General features: G+C 40.3%; 1 protein-coding gene across 4 annotated transcripts in view; it reads right to left on the bottom strand.

Annotated features, from left to right (window-relative positions):
• prkcz (protein kinase C, zeta) overlaps positions 1–19,992 on the bottom strand; it is a 97,145-nt gene extending 77,153 nt beyond the window's left edge. For 2 of the 4 annotated variants that reach the window (XR_008570743.1, XM_054779825.1), the window contains exons 1-4: positions 19,767–19,992; positions 13,170–13,291; positions 11,455–11,544; positions 11,194–11,244 (exon numbers count right to left, since the gene is read on the bottom strand). Coding sequence is in view for 3 of the 4 variants with exons in the window: in XM_054779825.1 (XP_054635800.1) it covers positions 11,194–11,244; positions 11,455–11,544; positions 13,170–13,291; positions 19,767–19,843 (340 nt within the window). In the remaining variant the exon portion in view is untranslated. Of the gene's footprint in view, positions 1–11,193; positions 11,320–11,454; positions 11,545–13,169; positions 13,292–19,766 lie in introns of those variants that run through there. The other 2 variants (XM_054779958.1, XM_054780045.1) reach the window with 2 other exon arrangements.
• Between the last annotated feature and the right edge of the window lie 697 nt (positions 19,993–20,689).

Genomic DNA, 20,689 nt, shown 5'->3' with positions numbered 1-20,689 from the left:
TGAGTCTTTTGTAGCCAGAGACAACTAGTGTCATTTGGTACAAAATTGAATTAATGAAATCAAGCTTTATTGATTAATTTGGGTTGAAAAAACACAAAAGAAAAAATCCCCTTCATCCGTGGCATTAATAAACACTTTCACATAATAAAATATGTTAGAATTATCTTTTTTATTTGAGAACACTTTCAAATGTGTGGTAGCAGGATTCCCAGCGACTCAGTTCGCGTCATCAGCAGCAGTGAGGCAAATATGTGGGTGTGCTGCAGTGCAGCAGGGAGGGCTAACACCTTACTAAAGCACTCTTGCTATTTCTGGAGCTGGAGAGGCTTGTGAGTCTAGAGGTGTGTTGACTGGGTGTGGACTCTGGGAGCACGCTCATCAGGTCTCATTAGTGATGACTGCAAATGACAGCTGACATATAGCTTTTCCAACCAAGTGAGTAGCTCATTTTCATGTAGTAATTAAGCATGCTGAGACAAAGAATGGTCTTCTGCCGCTTACACCAAGAAACTGATTCGCGGAACTGTAAGCCAGACAGTCATACAGAAAAAGCAAACGCAAATTTGATATTTGAATTAATAGAATGTGACACAAAGTCACAGCTTTACAACTCAAATCAAAATTTGCAAGTCAATGATGAAAGTGCTTTCACTCGGCGTGTCACGATAATTTGTAGGACGATAATTGTCCTACAAATTATTGTCGATGATCAACATTATTGACAACATTTTTAGTACCTATATGGCATAATAATCAGAGTGCATCATATCAAAAGCAATAAACTTTTAAGAGTATATAACATTGCAACTGAAATGTCAAGCGCTCACACTCCTCCTGTCAGGCAGACGCTACAGGAGGTTGAAGTCCACGACCACAAGCTTTTACCCACAGGACATCAGGCTTCTCAACGAAGCACTCACACATGCCACACGCAACACACGCACACTCTCATAGCACTATTTATTTATTTATTTATTTGTTTGTTTGTTTGTTTGTTTGTTTGTTTGTATTAATGTCTCTTCTGTTGTTGTTGCTAATGTTTCTTTTGTTCTTATTCTTTTTCTTGTGTTTTCTTTCTTTCTTTTTTTGGGAGAGTGATCAGAACAAGAATTTCATTGCATAGTATAACTACCTGTTTTACTGTGCATATAACAATAAAACTCTTGAATCTTGCTTGCTTGCTGCTGTAACAAGTAAATTTCCCCGCTGTGGGATAAATAAAGTACATACAATAAATAAATTAAACAAACAAACAACATAATAAATTAAGAAAACAAAAAAGACAAAAAAAACCTCAATGAAAATAAAATTGACTCAGTCTCTTTTAGCTAAAATTGCACTTAAATAAAAATCACAATCGTAACCAAAAACAATAAAAAATAGACCCTGTTTCTGTTCAGAAATGAAAACCACACACACACACACGCAGTTATGTAGTGTATTGTCAAACTAATGTAGGGGGTCATATTTGATATGGACCACATATCTGTGGTGGTGGAGTAAAATGCATTCCTGATGTCCTTCAACACATCTTCTTTCACTCGGTTATACAGTTCAGGAAGTACCGTTTGTGACACATACATGTACATGTTCTCCCTGGCAATTCGTACTGTCTGTCAAACATTTCCCAAAATGTTGGCTTTTCAACCGTATTGAAAGGTTGCATTTCTTTTGCAATGCAAAAAAAAAAAAAAAAAAAAGCATAGCGTCTGGTCACACTGTCTGTGAGCGTGCACCATTTTCCGCAGTTTTTTTTTTGTATTTACTTTGCCGACCAAACACCTTAGTCAGCGTTGACTGCCGGGACGAAGCTCCGCTACACTTGTCGCATTCCCCATCTTCCTAGTCATTATCTTTGAGCAAATGCGACATATCGGTTCGTCTGTTTAAAACCAAAATATTCACACACTGAGGCTGTGTCATTAACCTTAGAAAGCATCACTTTTGTGCCTTCATTCATGTTAGCGTATGCTTGCTCAAGAGGCTAACATGCTGCTAGCTAGCACTCACTAGTGCTGCAGGCCTGCCTCCACGTACTGGGACAAAGAGGCTAAATGGCTGAGAGGACAGTTCAGTCTCTCTGTTCATTCCACTGTATCACCAACGCGCACAGACAGATGCAGAGTGTAACCTCTTGTCATGCAGCCTGTGTGGTAAACAGAGACGAGGAAAACAAACACATATGCATGCACATGTCAATTTATCGAGGCTGGCAAAATTATCAACTTTGTTTTTCCTTATTGTTCGATTAGTCGTTTTATCGATTATCGTGACAGGCCTAGCTTTTACCATCGACCACCACTGAGCACTTTAAGTAGGGGCAGCAGCAATGTGTATTTGGTGGACCTTCTACACTTTGCTTTAATGGTGCACAATGGCTTTAATTTTTAACTCATTTTTCTGCAGTTTAGAATGAGAGAGTACTTTTTTTTACTTGTTAAATGAACTGTAAAACAAGTTGACTGGAGATCAATAAAAGGATGTACCCCACTTCTCGCCCAAAATCAGATGGGATGGGCTCCAGCTTTCCCAGAACCCTGACCAGGATAAGCGATAGAAAATGAATGAAAGAAAAACTGTATTAAAATAGAGGGAAGAATCTCTTACTATCTGGCATCATTATTTGGCTTCGGTGGAGGTCTACACTCTAGTGAGTGCTGTACCTATTACATAACATTCATGTTCAGCTTCCACCAGTTACCAGCGCCTATCTCTGCATCGATCATGTCACCTCTGTCAGCTCAGAGAGCATCACATCACCACCCTGTACTCTCGCTCTCTCAGTTTCACATTTATTTTAAATAAATCATCCGAGGAAGCTATTCAGATTTTTAGTAGGCAATAAAAATGTTGCTTTACTAATGTACTATTTGTATGTAATGGGACAAAAGTGTGGCAAAACATCGTCATTGTCTTCTTACCAGTATTCAGTAGCTTCTTATAATGCACCTACCCTCTGTTCGGTGATGTAATAATATATGATAAAATATGGTAAACTAATATAATAATTATTTGGTCAGTCTTGATGTAACAATAATAATTACTGTACTACTTTTCAGAAAACGGGTGCTTGTTTTGAAAATGTCTTTCTACGTTTTTTGCTGTTTGTCACCACATATCAAGCATATACGTAAGCCAGCATCGTTGGCAGAGAAAACAAAGTAATCTGTCCGTGCAGAATTAAAAAACATTTTCTTCTGAGTTCTTTCTTTTTTTGTGTGTGTCTGTGTGTGTGGGGGGGGAGGGGTATTAATGGTTAGCTTACCACGGGGGGAAAAGACACGTCTGTCACATCTCATCCAATGACCTGTCAGAACTCAGCCATGATGCATTCACAGTGGATATTTTGTACTCTTTTTAAAAATGCACATTTCCCCCACTCGGGTTTTAAAAATATTTGAGGATTGTGAAGGGAGCCACAACAAGGAGGCTCTTCCTCCGGAGCCCCGGGTTGCCGACCCCTGTCTTAGCCTCAGTCTTTAGGCCAAAAAACCTTAAATATTCGTGTTTATCCAAACATGTATCTGAAGTATTCAACTGAGAGACCATGAACTGCATTGAATACTGTAACTCTTTGAAGTCAATTACAACCTAAAACAATGCATGTTTTCCCTAAATGACACAAATTGGCAGAAGCTGAATAGTAGTACTTTTACTTGACTACACAGTCATGTGTCGTGATAACTAAAAATAGATGAACAATGTAAACCATACACGTATATAACATCATATATTGCCAATGACCATATATAGTAAATATAAGTCAGTATTCTTTTCATTCGCTCCAAAAGCTACCTCTTGAAATGATAAACAATCAAATGCTTTGATGAAATCGATTAATTGGCCCACTGCCACCCACACCACCCTCCATCTTCCTTTAATGCATGTCTCTGACTACAGTAAGTCATCAGGGGGACACTTTGACACTCCAGTTCTGAGACGCATGAAGGACTGGCCTCCTGATTTGTCTCTGCCCTCCACACCCAAAACCACTTTCAATCACACATAACAGTAATTGCATTTACCTTTGTATCTGACAGTGATTACAGGTTTCCAAACAAATAATCGCACGCTACATCAGCAAAACTCTCATCTTTTCTCACACAGTGATAGGTTCTGACATCCTCACACAAGCGACATTCCAACCTGTTAGCGTGAAAAGCAGACCAGGTACTGTGTTCCCTCCGATTCTGTTTTTTGGCCACAAGGTCAAGCTTTGAATGAACAAAAATGCAAAGGAAGGGTAATTATCAACTCCCCTCTAAGTAGCACGAGTATTTTAAACAAGGTAACAGTTATTGTCTCGAAGCTGTGTTGCCGCTGTGTTTTGTTTCCAACCTAAAAGTTTTGTCTCCATTTTCAATCCAGCGATTAATTCCTTTTGTATATTACATAATACTGTTGTTACAGATGGCAGGTTGTGCAGGTTATTATAGTGCTGCATTCAACAAAGTACTATATCTGCTCTGGTGTGACTTTGTGGAAAAACTATAGGGGCTTTTTAACACATGTCTAACACATGACTACTTGGCCCTATTAAGCAATTATGTGAACTTAAAATTCACCATCTGCAAATGCCCATGAAGCCAGAGCTATTTAAGAAAGCATTTTTATTACAAGGTTTGTGTCTAGTAAGCAAAATTGTATCACATAAAAGTATACAAAAATCCACATCAAAGATCTAAACAAACTCACATATTAATGGATTAATAGTAATACACTGCAGCTCAAAGCAGCCCAATTTGTCCTCAATATAATGTAATATACCAGTTCTCGTTCATATATACATAAAAATGTAAATGCGTGTATGTTGGAACGCAAAGGACAGGGTAAAAACACATGAAATTGATATGGGGGTCTGTGCAAGTCAAATACACTCTCCACACACTGGTAGGGTTGTTATTAAAGGGATAGTTCGGATTTTTAAAAATTAAGTTGTATGACATCCCCATCAGCATTGTGGTCCAATAACAGCGACTAACTCCCCACTTGGTGTCCGAAGTCCAGTTCTGGTCAGATTTCCGTGATGAAGAATGTACTTCCGCTTAGTTGCTGGAGACAATTAAGTAAAGAGTTTGGCTTCTCAAAACAATATGCGTTCAAAACATTAATACATTTGCATCACTAAAATGCCTTCTCAAAAAAAAATCAGACCTCACAAAACGCTTGACGTTATGTATCTGACTCCCGCCATATTCCTGCACATTGTCGCCTGTGCATTCATGTGTATGTGATGAAGACGCTCTCAACTAAGCGGAACTACGTTCTTCATCACGGAAATCTGACCAGAACTGGACTTAGGAGACCTAGTGGTGGGTAAGTCGCTGTTATTGGACTACAATGCTGATGGGGATGTCATACAACTTAATTTTTAAAAATCCGAACTATCCCTTTAACACCTGCCATCGTGAACAATACATGCAGGCTAACCTGAATGCATCTTAAGCTTGCCATGTCAGATCATGATGCACTTCAGTACAGTAATACACTGCAATACAGTACAGTCAAACCTCGGTATTTGAATGCCCCAGTTTTCATAAGAGTGGCCAAATTTTACACTGTCTCAGTTATCGTACAATATTGTGCGTAATTTTTCGGTAAGTTGAATCTTGCAGTATTAATAAAGACACGGATGGGTACTCCCAGCATCGTTTGTTTATCCAACCATCTTGGTTCACACACCCAACCCTAAGTCTTGCGATACTTAGTTGACGCAATACCACAGTATCCTGTGAGGCACATTCAGGTGGAAAACTCAAATGAGAATGTGACACAAACTAGTCTGTGTGCCACATCAACAATAAGTTCCATCCTGGTGAAGAAAGCAGAAATCAAGGAAGCTAATGTTGCAAAAGGGGTAAAGTTAACAAAAAAAACGATCAAGCTGTTGGTTTGGATCCCCTCCTGCTCCTCACCGTATTCACAACTAGAGTCTTCAATAAAGGTAAAAGTGATATTAAATGCTCATTTATCCACTTCATTTGTTATCCACTTCATTCATTCTCTATAAAATGTATCTTTTGTTTATACTTTGGGTGTCTGGAATAGATGAATTGATTGTCCTATGGAAAAAGTTGCTTTTGGTTTTTGGTCTGTTTTCATCTGATCTCCTGAGACAAAGTAATAACAAAAAACAAGGTACCACTGTATTTGTTACGCACTAAAACATACAAAAAAGCCCAGAATCATTCATTACTGTTGCCTCAAAGTTCATCGAACCATCATCAGAGCAAAAAGGACAGGTGTGTAGTGTAGTATCACAGTGTGTAGTGAGTAGTACCCACGTAATACCGCGTTACATAGTAATCAAAATAATCTCAGCACTGAGAAGGGCGAAGACAGATCACCTCTGTTTTGTTGGGGTATGTCTTCAAAGTACCACTCACCATTTTTTATTATTATCAGTGCAAATCATAACATACAAAGCACACTGCACAGCTAGCAATCCCAACACTGCAACCACAATATGGAAAGGGCTCAAGTGTCAGTGCATTTAAAGCAAAAAGCTTTTTAGGCAATACCTATTCAAGGATGGTTTGTGCTTTTTTGATGCTTTTTTTCCCTTCTTGCTTAAACAGCCTCCACCATGGCTTTATCTCAGACACTAACAATTAAAGAGACGACAATTGAAGGCCATGAGTACATGCAGTACAGTCGCCATACCAACACAATGCCTACATGCATTTTGACACCATCCCAATGTCACACTAGTCATCAGGTGCAACTGCTTGTGTGAACTGCAAAACAAGCAGCTCTGTGAAGAAAGAACACAGTGGACGAAAGCCAGCCAGCAACAGCCATGCTAACAGAGCTGGCAGGTTGCATGCACATGATCCCCGCCTGCAATGCGTGACACCACCAACGGCTGAAACTAGCACACATGCTAGCGATGGATGAGACAGAACGATCACCCATGCATGCACGCAGACAAACAACAATCACAGGCAATGATTCACTGATCTGAATTCATTGTCTTTTTTTGCCTTTTGTTTCGTAGCATAAATGGATTGATGCAATGATTCCCATATTGATGGATGGAGGGATGGGTGGGTGGGTGGGTGGGTGGATTGATGGAACTAGATACATATAGATTGCTCACCGGTTTGTCTTCTTCCTCTCCCTCCACCTCGTTCAGCACATTATCCAAGTGTCTGTGTGTGTATGTGTGCGCGTGCGTGTGTGTGTGTGTGATAGAGGTGAACCGGCGACGATACACTGCTAGATCCACATCCCCTCCTTTCGCTCTCTGTGGCAAGCCCTCCCTCTTTTTCTCAGTTTTTAGATGATTTCCTCCTTGTCTCCCTCTTGTTCTTCTTTGCTTACTCCGGCTCTCTCTAACCTCACAGTTGACAGTCGTCCTTTCTGAAAGCGGCTTAATTCCCCCTTGCACTTTGGCTTTGATGCACTGTTTCCCTGTTTTTTGGCAAGGCAGACATGAACAAAATAGAAAATGACAGGGGAAAAATAAGGTCTGCCTTGTGCATTAAAAACTGAAATCTAAGTATGCCGCTTCCTCCTCTCGCTCTCCCAATATTTCTCTTTAATGTCGCTCGCCAGCTTGTTGTGTGCGATGCTGCAGCACTGTAAGCTCCTCCCCTGAGAGGCAGCGGTGCCATACAGCTGATAGAGAGGGGGGGAAGGATGGTGGGAAAAAGCTACAGCCATGGGGGAAAGGAAAGAGGAGGAGGGAGGGTGGATGGGGAGTGGCTAATGGTAGTGGTAGGGTGTGAGGGTGGGGGCTAGGGCTCTGCCACCGAATGTGGTACAAGGCAGGGAAGCCTACATCGACCATGAGCCTCCACTCTGATTTAGTTTCGTTTTTTGGAACATGTAAGAAAATAATAATTAGGGGTGTCACAAGGTCTCTCAAGATTAAAATGTGACAAGAGTTCATGTTTAAAAAAACTGTCTTGCACTAATAAAAAAATAAATGCATTGCATTCATTCATTTTGCCGGCCTCCATATATTGCCGTGTGCATGCGTGTCTGTTTTCCTCGTCTCTCACCGCCCAACAGGCAGGAAGAGGGTTTACTCTGTGCGTTGGTTTAGCACCTAGACCAGGGGTGTCAAACTCAATCTCACATGAGGCCAAATATCAACGCCTACTTTAGGCTGTGGGTCGAACTGGACATTTACCCCCCAACTTTGTATCTTATTATTCATCCTGAAATTCCTGAAACACCTGTATATTTCTGCATATTGAAAGCATTAAAAACCTGAAATCCTTCTTGTCCTTTTAACCAACATAATTGGTAAATGAAGCACACTCATACTCATCAGTGCACACACACAGATGCTCATTTGAACTGAACATGACAGGACATGCCCCAATAATGCGGCCTGGGAAAACAGTAGTTAGTATGGTCAGATTTTGAGAAAATGTCTCATTTGCACTGACGAATAGATAAGTAAGCAGCGTACACACCTTTTATCGCACGTGCAATGCCGGGATTGGAACATACCAGTATAATGTACCCTTGTGGTTGCGTTGTCAGGTTGGGACAATATGTGTATTACAGCTGGTGAATGTGTCTTTATGTGGACATACATTTTTTTTAAACTTCACTCGTGTGGATGGACCTTTTTTTTCCCCTCCATCAGAGTGGGGGAAATGTGCATTTTTTTCATATCCGTTCATTGCTGCTTGAAATTTCTACTTTCCAATAGTCTGCAGATAGACCACTAAGGTTGCTTTGGCATGGTTGTTCGTTTCAATAAAGTAATTGTTGCTAGCAACCTCCACGGTTTTCTTGACAATAAACAAAATCGCCTAATAGCATTGTACTGCCAAAAAATGTAACTCTTACGAGGTATTTTTGTTGTCATTGTTATATTTGTCCAAACAAAGGTACTTTTAGTTGCATCAGGCATTAAAATGAACAAGCAACTGAAGAAACAAGGGTGGTCTAATAATTTTTTCCATGACTGTTTGTATTTTGTGAGATTTCTGAACATATTTAAATGCAGCAAATTGTACTTCCGCAGTACGAGTTACATTAATATAAGAATAAGTATAAGAATATCCACTTACTGTTTTTCTTTGTCTTTCTGTTCATTTAGACCACACATACGACATTACTCACCATCGACAGGAGTTCGCTCTTTTCTGTTATGGCTAAGGACTTTTTGCCATCCTGTGGGAGTTTCCCATGTGATGCGGCTTCATATGTGCGATGAGTTTGGTCGTATTCAATTTCCCCAGTTCTGTGCCACCACGGGAAACTTGCATGGCAAGTTTTGCACTCAGCTGCAACGCGTCTGTGTAGGCTCTCAGTCGTACAGGAGTTGTCCAGTTGTATTTAAGGCCTAAGCTACCAGCACTTATTAGTTCGCTGACGAAGCTCTTCAGATGAGGAGCGAAACGTCCGACACCTTCTTCACAGAAGTACAGATGACGTCTCAAGAAGCCTTTTCCTCGACTCAGCTGCAACGTCGTTTTACTGCAACACGACTGACATCAGTCCTGCTCCTTGCTACTTTGTTTGCATGCTCGCGAACACGGTTGTTGTGATCACATTGGCTCTAGCCGGTGACTGCTACATAGACGTGCTGGGGCAGAGTCTGGAATTGACTGCTTGTATCACTGTTCCAATATAGGAGATTTGAGATGCAGGCCGATATAGTTTCTTTTGGGGGTTTTTTGCTGATCAGCCCAATATCCGATATCAATATCGGATCGGGACATCCCAAAATAGGTACTGCAGGACATTCAGCACGGAGGCAATATTTCCTCATTGACCTCTTGGAATGACTCATTTAAATAATAATTTAAATAATCTCTGTGCCTTTATATGCAAATGCATTTTCATTTTCAGGGGGACGTCACAACATTTAGCCTAGGTGATGCATCAGAGGTGGTCTGTGTTACATAACAGCATCACGACCGTCCCTTAACACTCAGAAGGTGCTATTAATGTCACTCCTCCATAATAATCATACATTAGAGGTGTCTTAGAATAGTCTATTTGACGATTTGATTCGGAAGAGTCTGATTCGACTATCCATCTTACAGCCTCATAATGGCTTTTAACAAATCAACCAAAGTGTGGGAGTATTTTGAAAAGGTAAACGTAAGGATTTTTTTTCATGGGGCCCAGAATTCCTGGCACCCTTGCTACTGGCCCAGAATCATGGGGCCCAGAATTTCTGGCACCCTTGCTATTGGCTATATGATCTGAAAAAAGGGACCATAAAACATATTTTACTTATTTTTTTAAGAGAACATATAACTCATGGAAGTTACAGAGGATGAGACTCCTTTAAGGAACCTTTCGATGTGAAAGTACACTGTCTGATGGAGCTCTGGCAGGGCTATGTCTGTGAAATACTGTATTTTCTTCCGGGTAGCAGTAGCAGGGCTTCAAGCGAGGGAACAGTCGGCAGAACCCGGTGTCCACTGCTGAGAAAGGCTGGTCATCTAGTCCGATCAATTCAATAATTTTTTCCAGTTATTTGCTTAACCTTTGCATGTTCTCCAAGTACTCTGGTGTCCTCCCACATTCCTCCCACAAAATATGCATTTTTGGTTAATCGGCGACTTTAAATTGTCCACAGGTATGAATGTGAGTGTGAATGGTTGTTTGTCTATACTGTATGTGCCCTGTGATTAGCTGGTGACCTGTCCAGGGTCTACCCTGCCGCTCGCCCAAAGTCAGCTGGGATTGGCCTCGAACACTCACGATACTCCATTATGTGTTTGTTATTCAAATGCCATATTAACTTAAAGCTTTTTATCGTGCTACCCCGGCAAGATATATTTTGTGGCATGTGTTGCAGGATGCAAACTTTACATCACTCTCACAAATGGCATATAAATTCCACACAACATGTTAGGTTTGCCGCCTGCGCAGTGTGAAGGAGAGAGGGAGGGGGACACTACCCAAGACATTAGAGCAGGACACTACACTGCACACACGGTTCTCTGCAGGCTACAAAAGTATGGAGGTGATCAGTTTTTGTGATCTGCATTGAAAGGCATTCATTGGCATAAGCCGACGTGCTTTTCCACAGAAATCAGCAGATATTGATCGGTGGCCAAGCAATCAGAGCATCTCTGGACAACACATCAAATGAATCTATGAAAACCCTTAGTTGAAGATAGCCCTACATAGTTTATACTGTGTATGATACGCCATATCCCCATGAACAAGCCACACAGCAGGAGCTACTAAAAGAATAGCTGTTTAACTTACTGTCCTCTCCAGGGCACGGCATTCCAGGCTGCTCCGGAATACTTGGGAAGACTGTGTCAAGAAGCATGAAGTGAGAAGATGGAAACTATTTTTCTTTCCTCTTACATCCACCCAACAGGTGCACATCTTAATGGATGTTGAAACAACAGGAACATATTTACTTTACATGAGCTAGATTGGAAATGATGCGTGATATTAATATTTGAAGGCCAGAATAAAATGACAAAAAGGAAAGCTAAATTAGGACATACAATCACATACCATGCAGCAGCAGTCCAGATCTTTTTGTTCGATTGTAAATACGGAACGCCTCCTCCAGCTCCATCTGAGATGAAATGGTACAGGGGTCTCCTGCAGACATACACAGACGCAGTAAATCACAGTGCTGCTGTTGCTGGGGTCTTCCACACTTTTAGTCATTATTGTTTTCCCCCTTGCAGGTTTGGCAAGTATGCCTGGAAACCAGTGATGTCTTGCCAATCAGAAAAACGGCGAGTGGAGGCGGGGGGAGACAACACCTCTACGACACAGGCGAGTAACTTGTAATTTGGGGCCAGTCTTTCATTTATCATTATTATTATTTATCTTTATCATTTATGTGCATTTTGGCGTTAAAGTTACAGTTCTCACATTGCACCGTGAGTTAGAGGTGTGTTGACTTTCCTATTATTGTCTTAATTTTTTTCATTTGGCTGTTCAGAAGAATATTACACGAAACTCTTCAAGCAGACTCGCGGTTGAGATGTCATTGATTAGATCAGGCTGTGCCAACAGTGGCAAGCATGCTTCAGGTTGCTGACCCTTACTTTAAAGAATGTCAGTGTCAGCGCTCGATTTGGCATCATGTTTGCACCACTGGAGGACAGTCAGTACGTTTACATGCACTAAAAAAAATACATATATATTAGCATAAAACTACCGTATTCGTCTTTGTAAAAGTCAGAATAACATACTTAGATTATGTGATTGTTCTCTGTCTGGCAAGTGTGTGCTACTGGAGTGGTGCCGCCATTCTGTCTCCACGGCAGGATGTAACCCCGGATTAATTGTGGCCAAGCGGGTCATGATTGTGTAGAAATTGATAAATGTTCGCTGTGTGCGCATTGCTAGTAGCGGTTCAAGTTAATGTGTATCAATGTTCAATGGTTGTTGCTTGTAGTTAAGATAATATGTGTCCATGTTCGATTGATGTAACTTTAGCTACAATCTAAATTGTTGCCGGGTAGCTCATGAATATGGAGAAAAACAGACAACTGTGTCTACTGTTAGTGGCTATTAAAGACATAAAGTACAGTACATATGAATGGAGGAAGCCAAACAGTCGTACTTTGTGATGTAAAAAAGTAGCAATCACGCTGCGGCAATTTTTTTTTTTTTATTTATTGTGTAACAAATAGCTAGCCACCCACTGTCAAGATGCTCGTCATAAATTGACTAGAGGGCGGCAGTTGTGTCTGGCAGGCAACTGCTTTGCGTAATCACTTCAACGGACACATAGTTGAACGCACATGCAGCTCGTATAATTAATTAATTAATTCTCATGAACATGACAGTTGCCCACGAGAGAAACAAGCGACTCGCTCTTTGAAACAAGCCAAAAACAAACCAACAACATTTTGCAAGTGACTTACAAAAAAAACAAAACAACCTGAAACTTGGGGAGTTGGAAGCATCTTTACAACAAAAAAAAAAAAACAAGCCCAAAGTCGCTGCTTTGTTTATACGTGACGTAACAGGTCAATCGTAAAAGTCAAACCTTTACCCGCGCTGAAAACAAACATAAGCGACTGTTGGGAGGCACACAGCGCATGGCCAATAATCGCAGTGGAGATCGTGCATATAAACAGAGAAGCCGTGCTGAGGTGTGAAAACTGGAGAAACCTGATTATTTCAATAATCTGACTAATTTAGTGCATGGAAACTGGTACTGAGTGACTTTTAACCTTAGACACAATTTGCCTGTGAGGCACACCCACCTTCGTCATCAATCCACTTGAGTGTGATGGGCTGTTGTTTGGTAAGACAGCACATCGTTCTCACCTCCTCACAAAGCTCCACGAAGGTTAAAGTGGAAGTCAGGTCTGTGATCAACATGTCTCTGAATGTAGACACATACACACACAATGGACTATATCAAGGTTGGGTCACTTGGTTGAATGGAGCAGAACCAACAAAGCTTGAACTGAAAGTAACCTTCCCATATTCTACAATATTATTTTTGACACTGGAAATTATTATCAAAAGAATCTGAAATTCTGTGTACCAGTTCAGAATACAGTGGAACCTTGGTTGGTATACGTGATGTACTTTTATATCACATTACTGTTCACGTACACTTTTTCGGTTGTACAACGCACGTCGTGTTATTAATACACTGTGTGAGTCCAACTGTGTTCGAAACATGTCTTTACTGCAAAACGTGCCTATTACTAGTCCGTTAGCATGCTCTCAAAATGCAAACCGGAACCAGGAGTCAGCTCCGTCGTACATCACCAGCGGTTGACTCTGTGGGTCTTTGCTAACACAGTCGCACCACAAATCTCTGCTTTTTGCATCGATTTCGCCTGCAAAATAATTCAATATGGAGCCAAAAGGTCTTCAGTCAAGGTAAAAGTGACATTAAATGTTCATGTATCCCTTTCCATGTATTGAAATGCATTTTGAATTGTTTTCTGCATGTAAAACTATAATTGTTTGATATTAAAAGTAGGGATGTCCCGATCCGAACTTCAGGATCGGGATCTGCTGCGAGTCGCTGTAATTTGAAAATGGGATAATATCGGCGTCCGCCACAAGATCGGGCCGATCCGGTTACCATATAACGTTCGGAACTGCCACACTCCAACATGACAGGTGCAGTAATGTGCCTCAAAGCTGGTTGCTCCTGGACTCCCACCACCCGCAAGAAGAAGAAAACGCAACACCACAGTGAAGAGATGTCCGCGGTGTACCATCGTGAAGTCAGCTGAGGCTGACATCCCATTAGAAAAGTTAGCCAAGCTACATCCATTTCTCAATTACTGGACAAAATGGGCCAACGATGTATTGCATCAATAAATGTAAGGATTTTTGCATTTCATTCATGGACATTTTACTCACTAACCCAAATAGCACACACTCTATGCTGGTAAAATGAATGGAAAAGCTAGAAAAATGAAATTCTAAAAAATTAAACCAAAAAAAATGGAATTTGGGAAAAAATCTAATTGATTTCATAGGGCCTTAAGAGAGTTTGTTAAAAAAAAAACAACTAATATATTCTAAATCACACCACAAATTCATCTATCACCATGTGAAATGACTTTGTACATGACCATTGTTTTTCCAATTTTATCTTTTATTGGATGGACTTTTATTGGATATTTTATTGGATTAGAGACTCACAGAGGTTTGTTACCAAAGCCAAACAATATTGCTGCTCATGCTGTGTGATAAAGAAGTAAATTCAGCATTATTTTTAATGCTTTGAAGAGGTATTTTCATAACCATATATTCCAAAAATGCATGTTTGTAACAAAAGCTTATTATTATTATTTAATTTTAAAAAAGGATCGGTACTGGATCGGATCGGAAGACTATAAAAAAAAAAAATTGGATCGGAAGCCAAAACATGTGGACTGGGACATCCCTCATTAAAAGTGTTTTAAGTTTACAATTTTGGGTGTCCCGACAGATAAATTGGATTTGCATGATTTCTTCTAAAACTGATTCAGCTAGAGTATGTTTCGGGTTTCGTAAGACCTTCTGGAGAGGATTAATGACGCTCACCGAGGTGCCACTGTTGTAGTTCATCTGGCATGTACTGTACCTTTCTCTTGAAGAACTATATATCCATCCATCCATCCATCCATTTTCTATACCGCTTCTCCTCTTTGAGGGTCGCGGGGGCATGCTGGAGCCTATCCCAGCTGACTTCGGGCGACAGCTGGGGTACACCCTGGACTGGTCGCCAGCCAATGGCAGGGCACATATAGACAAACAACCATTCACACTCACATTCATACCTATGGACAATTTAGAGTCGCCAATGAACCTAACATGCATGTTTTTGGAATGTGGGAGGAAACCGGAGTACCCCTAGAAAACCCACGCACGCACGGGGAGAACATGCAAACTCCACACAGAAATGCCCAAGGGAGAATCAAACCCAGGTCTTCCCGATCTCCAGTCTGTTACTGTGTTGGCCAACATGCTAACCACTAGACCCCAAGAACTATATAGATATGGGAAAAAAAGTCTGACAATTTCCGCTCAAGGTAATAGTGCAGATGCAAGAATGTGACCCTTGCACTGCTTGTTGATTGTACTGTACTCAAGGGTGTGCAACACTCAAAGAGATTTGTCATGCACATGGATGTTGTGGGCTATACCGTACCAATCAACAATATGATCTTTGATCCCTGTGATCCAAGGATTTCTTTCACTTTGAGCTCAACCAGCGCCAAGGCGTTTGGTAGCGTAGTGGTTCACATAGAACTTTCATGCAGCTGGCGTGGGATCAATTTCCACTCTTCACAAATCCAGAAGTCAGTACGCAGCCATCTACAAGTCACTCACTACAGCAACAGTGCACAGAACACCAACAACTGTTTTAAAACCAGAATAATAAGTCAACATATCGACATGACATTCAAATCTCTGCTCTGTGTGAAGTATACTTGTTGTCTTTGTGCTTTTCAGTCCAAAATCATAGAGGTTAATTCGTGACTGTGTGAATGTAAATGAATTGAATATTTTATATGAAATGTTTAATTGACATTAATATTTAATTAAATATTCAAAAATCTTTTTTTTTGCAGTCAACTGGTAGGCTGAAAGCATTTGGGTTCATGCTCTATAGAAGTGGTTGTCAGCATTTTTTCAGCAAAGTACACATTGTGAAGTGTTTGTTTTCAGCCAAGTACCCCTTAGTGCATGTTTGGTTGACAAAAAGATGTAAAACACAGCACTGTAGTAGCAATATCTGATTTATCGCTGTTCTAAACAGTGCTCATCCGTAGTAGACTTGCATGAAACAATGTAATTACAATTAAATAAATTACTTAAACAATATTAATTGACTAAAGCTTTGCGGCTTCTTTTCAGATTATAATAAATGCATGTTTTCAAATGCAAATATACAAATTCATTTATAACGTAATATTTTCAGGATGTTCTTTTTTTTTTTTTTTTTTACATTCTGTCTCTACAATACATATACCATAAAACTTCTATACTGTTCATATATTTGGGGTTGGGGGTAAACAAAATTAGTAAGGGATGAAATACCTATATTTGCCACTGTGTGCACAATGATTAGGCAAGTCAGTATTTTGACCATATTCTCATTTTTATAATTATTTTCCAACCCCAAGCCGAATAAACTTGAATGCCTATTGGGTTTAAGCATACCAGGTGATGTGCATGTGTGTACTGAGGGAGGGTGTGGCCTTAGGAGATCAACACCCTTTATTAGGTGTGCACAATTATTAGGCAGCTTCTTTTCCTCTGGCAAAATGGGCCAGAAAAAAGATTTAACAGACTCTGAAAAGTCAAGAACTGTAAAACACCTTTCATTAGGGATGCAGCACTCTTGAGATTGCCAAGATATTTGGACGTGACCACAGAATCATGAAATGTTTTTTTGCAAGTTTTTTTTTTTGTTATGTTTTGGGGGTTTTTTTAAGATGGACTCAAACTCAACTCCCAAACCTATTGCCACTTTTTCACACAGGGGCAGAGGAAAAAGTGTGCATCTTTCAAGAAGAACATGATTTCTATGCAGGACAATGCTCCATCTCATGCATCCAAGTACTCCACTGCGTGTCTAGCTAGTAAAGGTCTTAAAAAATAATGACGTGACCTCCTTGTTCACCTGATGTAGACCCTGCTGAGTACTTGTGGGCCCTTAAACGTGAGATTTACAGTGAAGAAAAAAGGTACACCTCTCTGAACAGTGTCTGGGAACCTTTAGTTGCTGCTGCACAAAAAGTGGTCAAACGATCAAGAAATTGACAGACTCCATGGATGGAAGTTTTTTCCATGTTATTGAAAAGAAGGGTGGCTATATTGGTCACTGATTTATTTTTGGAAATGTCAGAAATATTTATTTGAAATATTTATTTTTGATGTTCAAAAATAAAGTAGTGAGATGGGAATATCTTTGTTTTTCCTTTGAATTGCCTAAAAACTCTACACACTATTAGTTGCCTTATAATTGTGCACACAGACACACTCTCAACAAAACCCAAAACAAAAGTGTTCTCGTACCCCCATTTGAGAAACAATGCTTTATAGGATTTACACACGTGGTCAAAATTGCTGGCACCCTTACGTCAAAGAAAGAAAACCACACAGGACATGGAAACTGACAAAAATGATAATACAGAAAAATTGACCAAACGTTATCGAATGGAAATGAGACATTGCTTTTTGATTCATTGTGGTTCAGTAGAGTTTGTTTTTTAGAAAACCAAATGAAACTGGCCTCAACAAAAACGATGGTACTCTTACCTAATAGATATTTTGTTGCACAACTTTTCGATGCAATTACTGCAATCAAGCGCTTAATGAGACTCCTGCACCTCGACGGGTATTTAGGCCCACTCCTCGTGAGCAAACTGCTCCAGCTCTCTCAGGTTTTATGGGTGCCTTCTCCAGGCTGCATGTTTCTTGAAGTTTTTGGTGTGTTTGTTTGTTGGAGCAGGCATGACCTGCAACTGAGATCACGCTTTCTGACACCAGGCAACACATTTCAAGCCAGAATGCCCTGATAGTCTTTATATTTCATTGTACCCTGCACAAATTAAAGTCACCCATGTCGGATGCACAAAAACCCGCATTTTAACATCAAGTCTCATCCATGTTTCATAGTAGGTATGGTGTTCTTTTTTCTCTATGCCTCATTCTGTGAACCTAGAGCTGCTGTGACTTCCCAAAAAGCCCTAGGAGTGTCTCCCAGAAGCATTGTTGATTATCAATTTGCATTTTGAGAAATTTTAGTACTACTTAAAAGTATTACTTCCGTCAGTTTCAAGTTATTTCAGTGACCATTTTAAGTTTTCCTTTCTTTCGTATAAGGTACCAACAATTTCATCCATGTCTGTAAATCTGGAGAATCTCTTGACTAGTTCGAACCCTGTGAGTCAGACTGTTATGTTAAGTAAGACCTCCTGTAATTTTCAATGGGTTGACAAGCTCGTCGTGAGTTTATTCATAGCCCGTGATTGGCTCCTGTCAAATAAAGAGCTGACTGGTCCTCTCGTGCGTGCCACAATATGCCACTTTATGACACGGACATGTGCAACTTATACACCGGTGCGGCTTATATAAGAACAAATCTGGTTTGTCCTGTAAATTTAGTGGGTGCGGCTTATATACCGGTGCTGCTTATACACCGGAATTTACGGTAACTCTTTTGTGTTTTTTGGGTCATGATCTGTTGAAGGATATTCCAATGATAAACAAAAGGCCCTCTCAGAGTAGGAGATCCAGATGTAAATACCTGTAAATGCAAGCTGAAATGTCTCGTCTCAATCACCTTTTCATGTCAAACCTAAATGTTCAGTCTACGACAAAATAAAGCAATTGGCCAAACTGTCCAAACTTTACCTTATATCCTGGACCCTTTCCCAACTGACTGTGGGTAAAAAGCAGACAATTGTCATCACTAGTCAATCATCCATCCATTCATTTTTTTACACCACTTGTCCTCGTTAGGGCCACAGGTGAGCTGGAGCTTATCGCAGCCAACTGCGAGCGAGAGGTGGGGTACACCCTGGACTGGTCGCCTGTCAATCACAGGTCACATAAGGACCGGCTTCCTTCCACATCCCCAAAACATGTACTGTATGTTAAGTTAAGTGGAGACTTTAAATTGTTCATAGGTGTGAATGGGTGTTTCAGTATCCAGAGAAAACCCACGCACGCACATACACTTGCTGAATTGGGACAGTTGCATTTCCTGTATTGATGGTTCACGCCACATAAATTGGCACATTTGTACTCCCTTTGTGTACACCTCTGCTGAATGTACATGATATCACTGAAACAAGTGAGGGTGTGTGTCTTTGTCCTTCAGCTTTAATTATTCACAAATGTACAACGCGTTCCTGTCATTCATGTCTTGCAAAACATCTTTAAAAACACAGTGAGTGATGAAAATAATGTGGGGCAACGATGGTGCACTAAGTAACTCGATCAAATATGATCTATGAATACAGCATGGTGGTTTTATCTACTACAGTAGTAGGCTACGCTACAGTATACAGTTTTATCCACTTTTAAAGTTCCTGCTGCATGCCTGTAATACAGTATGTCTGTTGTAACTTTACAGCAAAGTAGCAACTCCTCACAAAACAAGTGAATGACACACTGCACATTTGGCAATGACACAGCAAAAAGAAGACGCGCAAAAGAAAGTTTATAAGTAATCCGACCCTTTCATCCACATAACAATTGTGGGAACGGCATAAGTACGCCTCTACACACGGCCTGTCACCAGTCTCTGTTCAACAGGTGTCCTACCATTATTCCTGGACCGCTACATCATGGATGTTATTTTTCTTACCGATTTCTTTCGGCTTGCTACTTACCCGCAGTAGTGCGCTTTAATTTTCACCAACTCTAACTCCAGGTCCATTACGGTTCCGTTTGACTCTAGCATATGCATCGTACAGTTTTGACAACGTCCCAAGAAGAGCTATTCAAGCCCCTTTCGGTCCCAAATTAACTGTCCGGTTGCTTTCGACGATTAACAGCCGTTCTAATGACACGTCGGGAAGTAAACTTATCGCACGACTTGGAAGTTTCTTGGGTTGAGATAACGTTGGGAGTTTCTCAGGCGTCAGCGTCAAGTTTCTCAGAACACTTACATAACTTCCGCTTTATTCCTTTCAAAATATAATACACTTCGCGTGAAATTGTATAGTACTGCTGTTAAATCATTGCAAAAACGTTTAATTTGAAAAATAGTTTAAATGTTTGGTAATTACTCGACCTGTTGAAAATAACTTGACAATTTCATACAGTTCACTATGGTTACCAGACAGAAATCACCTGCCCCCTTTTTTTTTTACTCCAATCAAAGCCTATAACAGGTATTCAACAGTGACTAAAGTATCCGAGGCGTTTGTGCACAGGCAAATCACTTCACATCTAATACAGGCACAGTGTACAATATTATTCATACAAGAGACATCATTCTTCAATACAATTTTAAGTAGTAATTAGCAACCAAACATAAGGTAAAAATTTGCCATCTAACCTGGGAAAAAATGTAGCGCTATTTTAGTCAAGCTGCCTTCACGCTTGTGATTCGGTAAAAATATTTTAAAAGACACACACAGATAATGCAACTTTCATCTTTATTATTTTGATTACAGTTAAATGAGCGTTAAGCAAGCCTTGCAACATGGGGCCATGCATTATCATGCTGCAACATTAGGTGATGGTCTTGGATGAACGGCACAACAATGGGCCTCAGTTTCTCATCATGGTATCTCTGTGCATTCAAAAT

This window comes from Dunckerocampus dactyliophorus, chromosome 1 (assembly GCF_027744805.1).
Source record: "Dunckerocampus dactyliophorus isolate RoL2022-P2 chromosome 1, RoL_Ddac_1.1, whole genome shotgun sequence".
Lineage (NCBI taxonomy): Eukaryota > Metazoa > Chordata > Actinopteri > Syngnathiformes > Syngnathidae > Dunckerocampus > Dunckerocampus dactyliophorus.
Note: the sequence above shows the minus strand (reverse complement) of the source record. Positions and strands in the feature narration are given on the sequence as shown.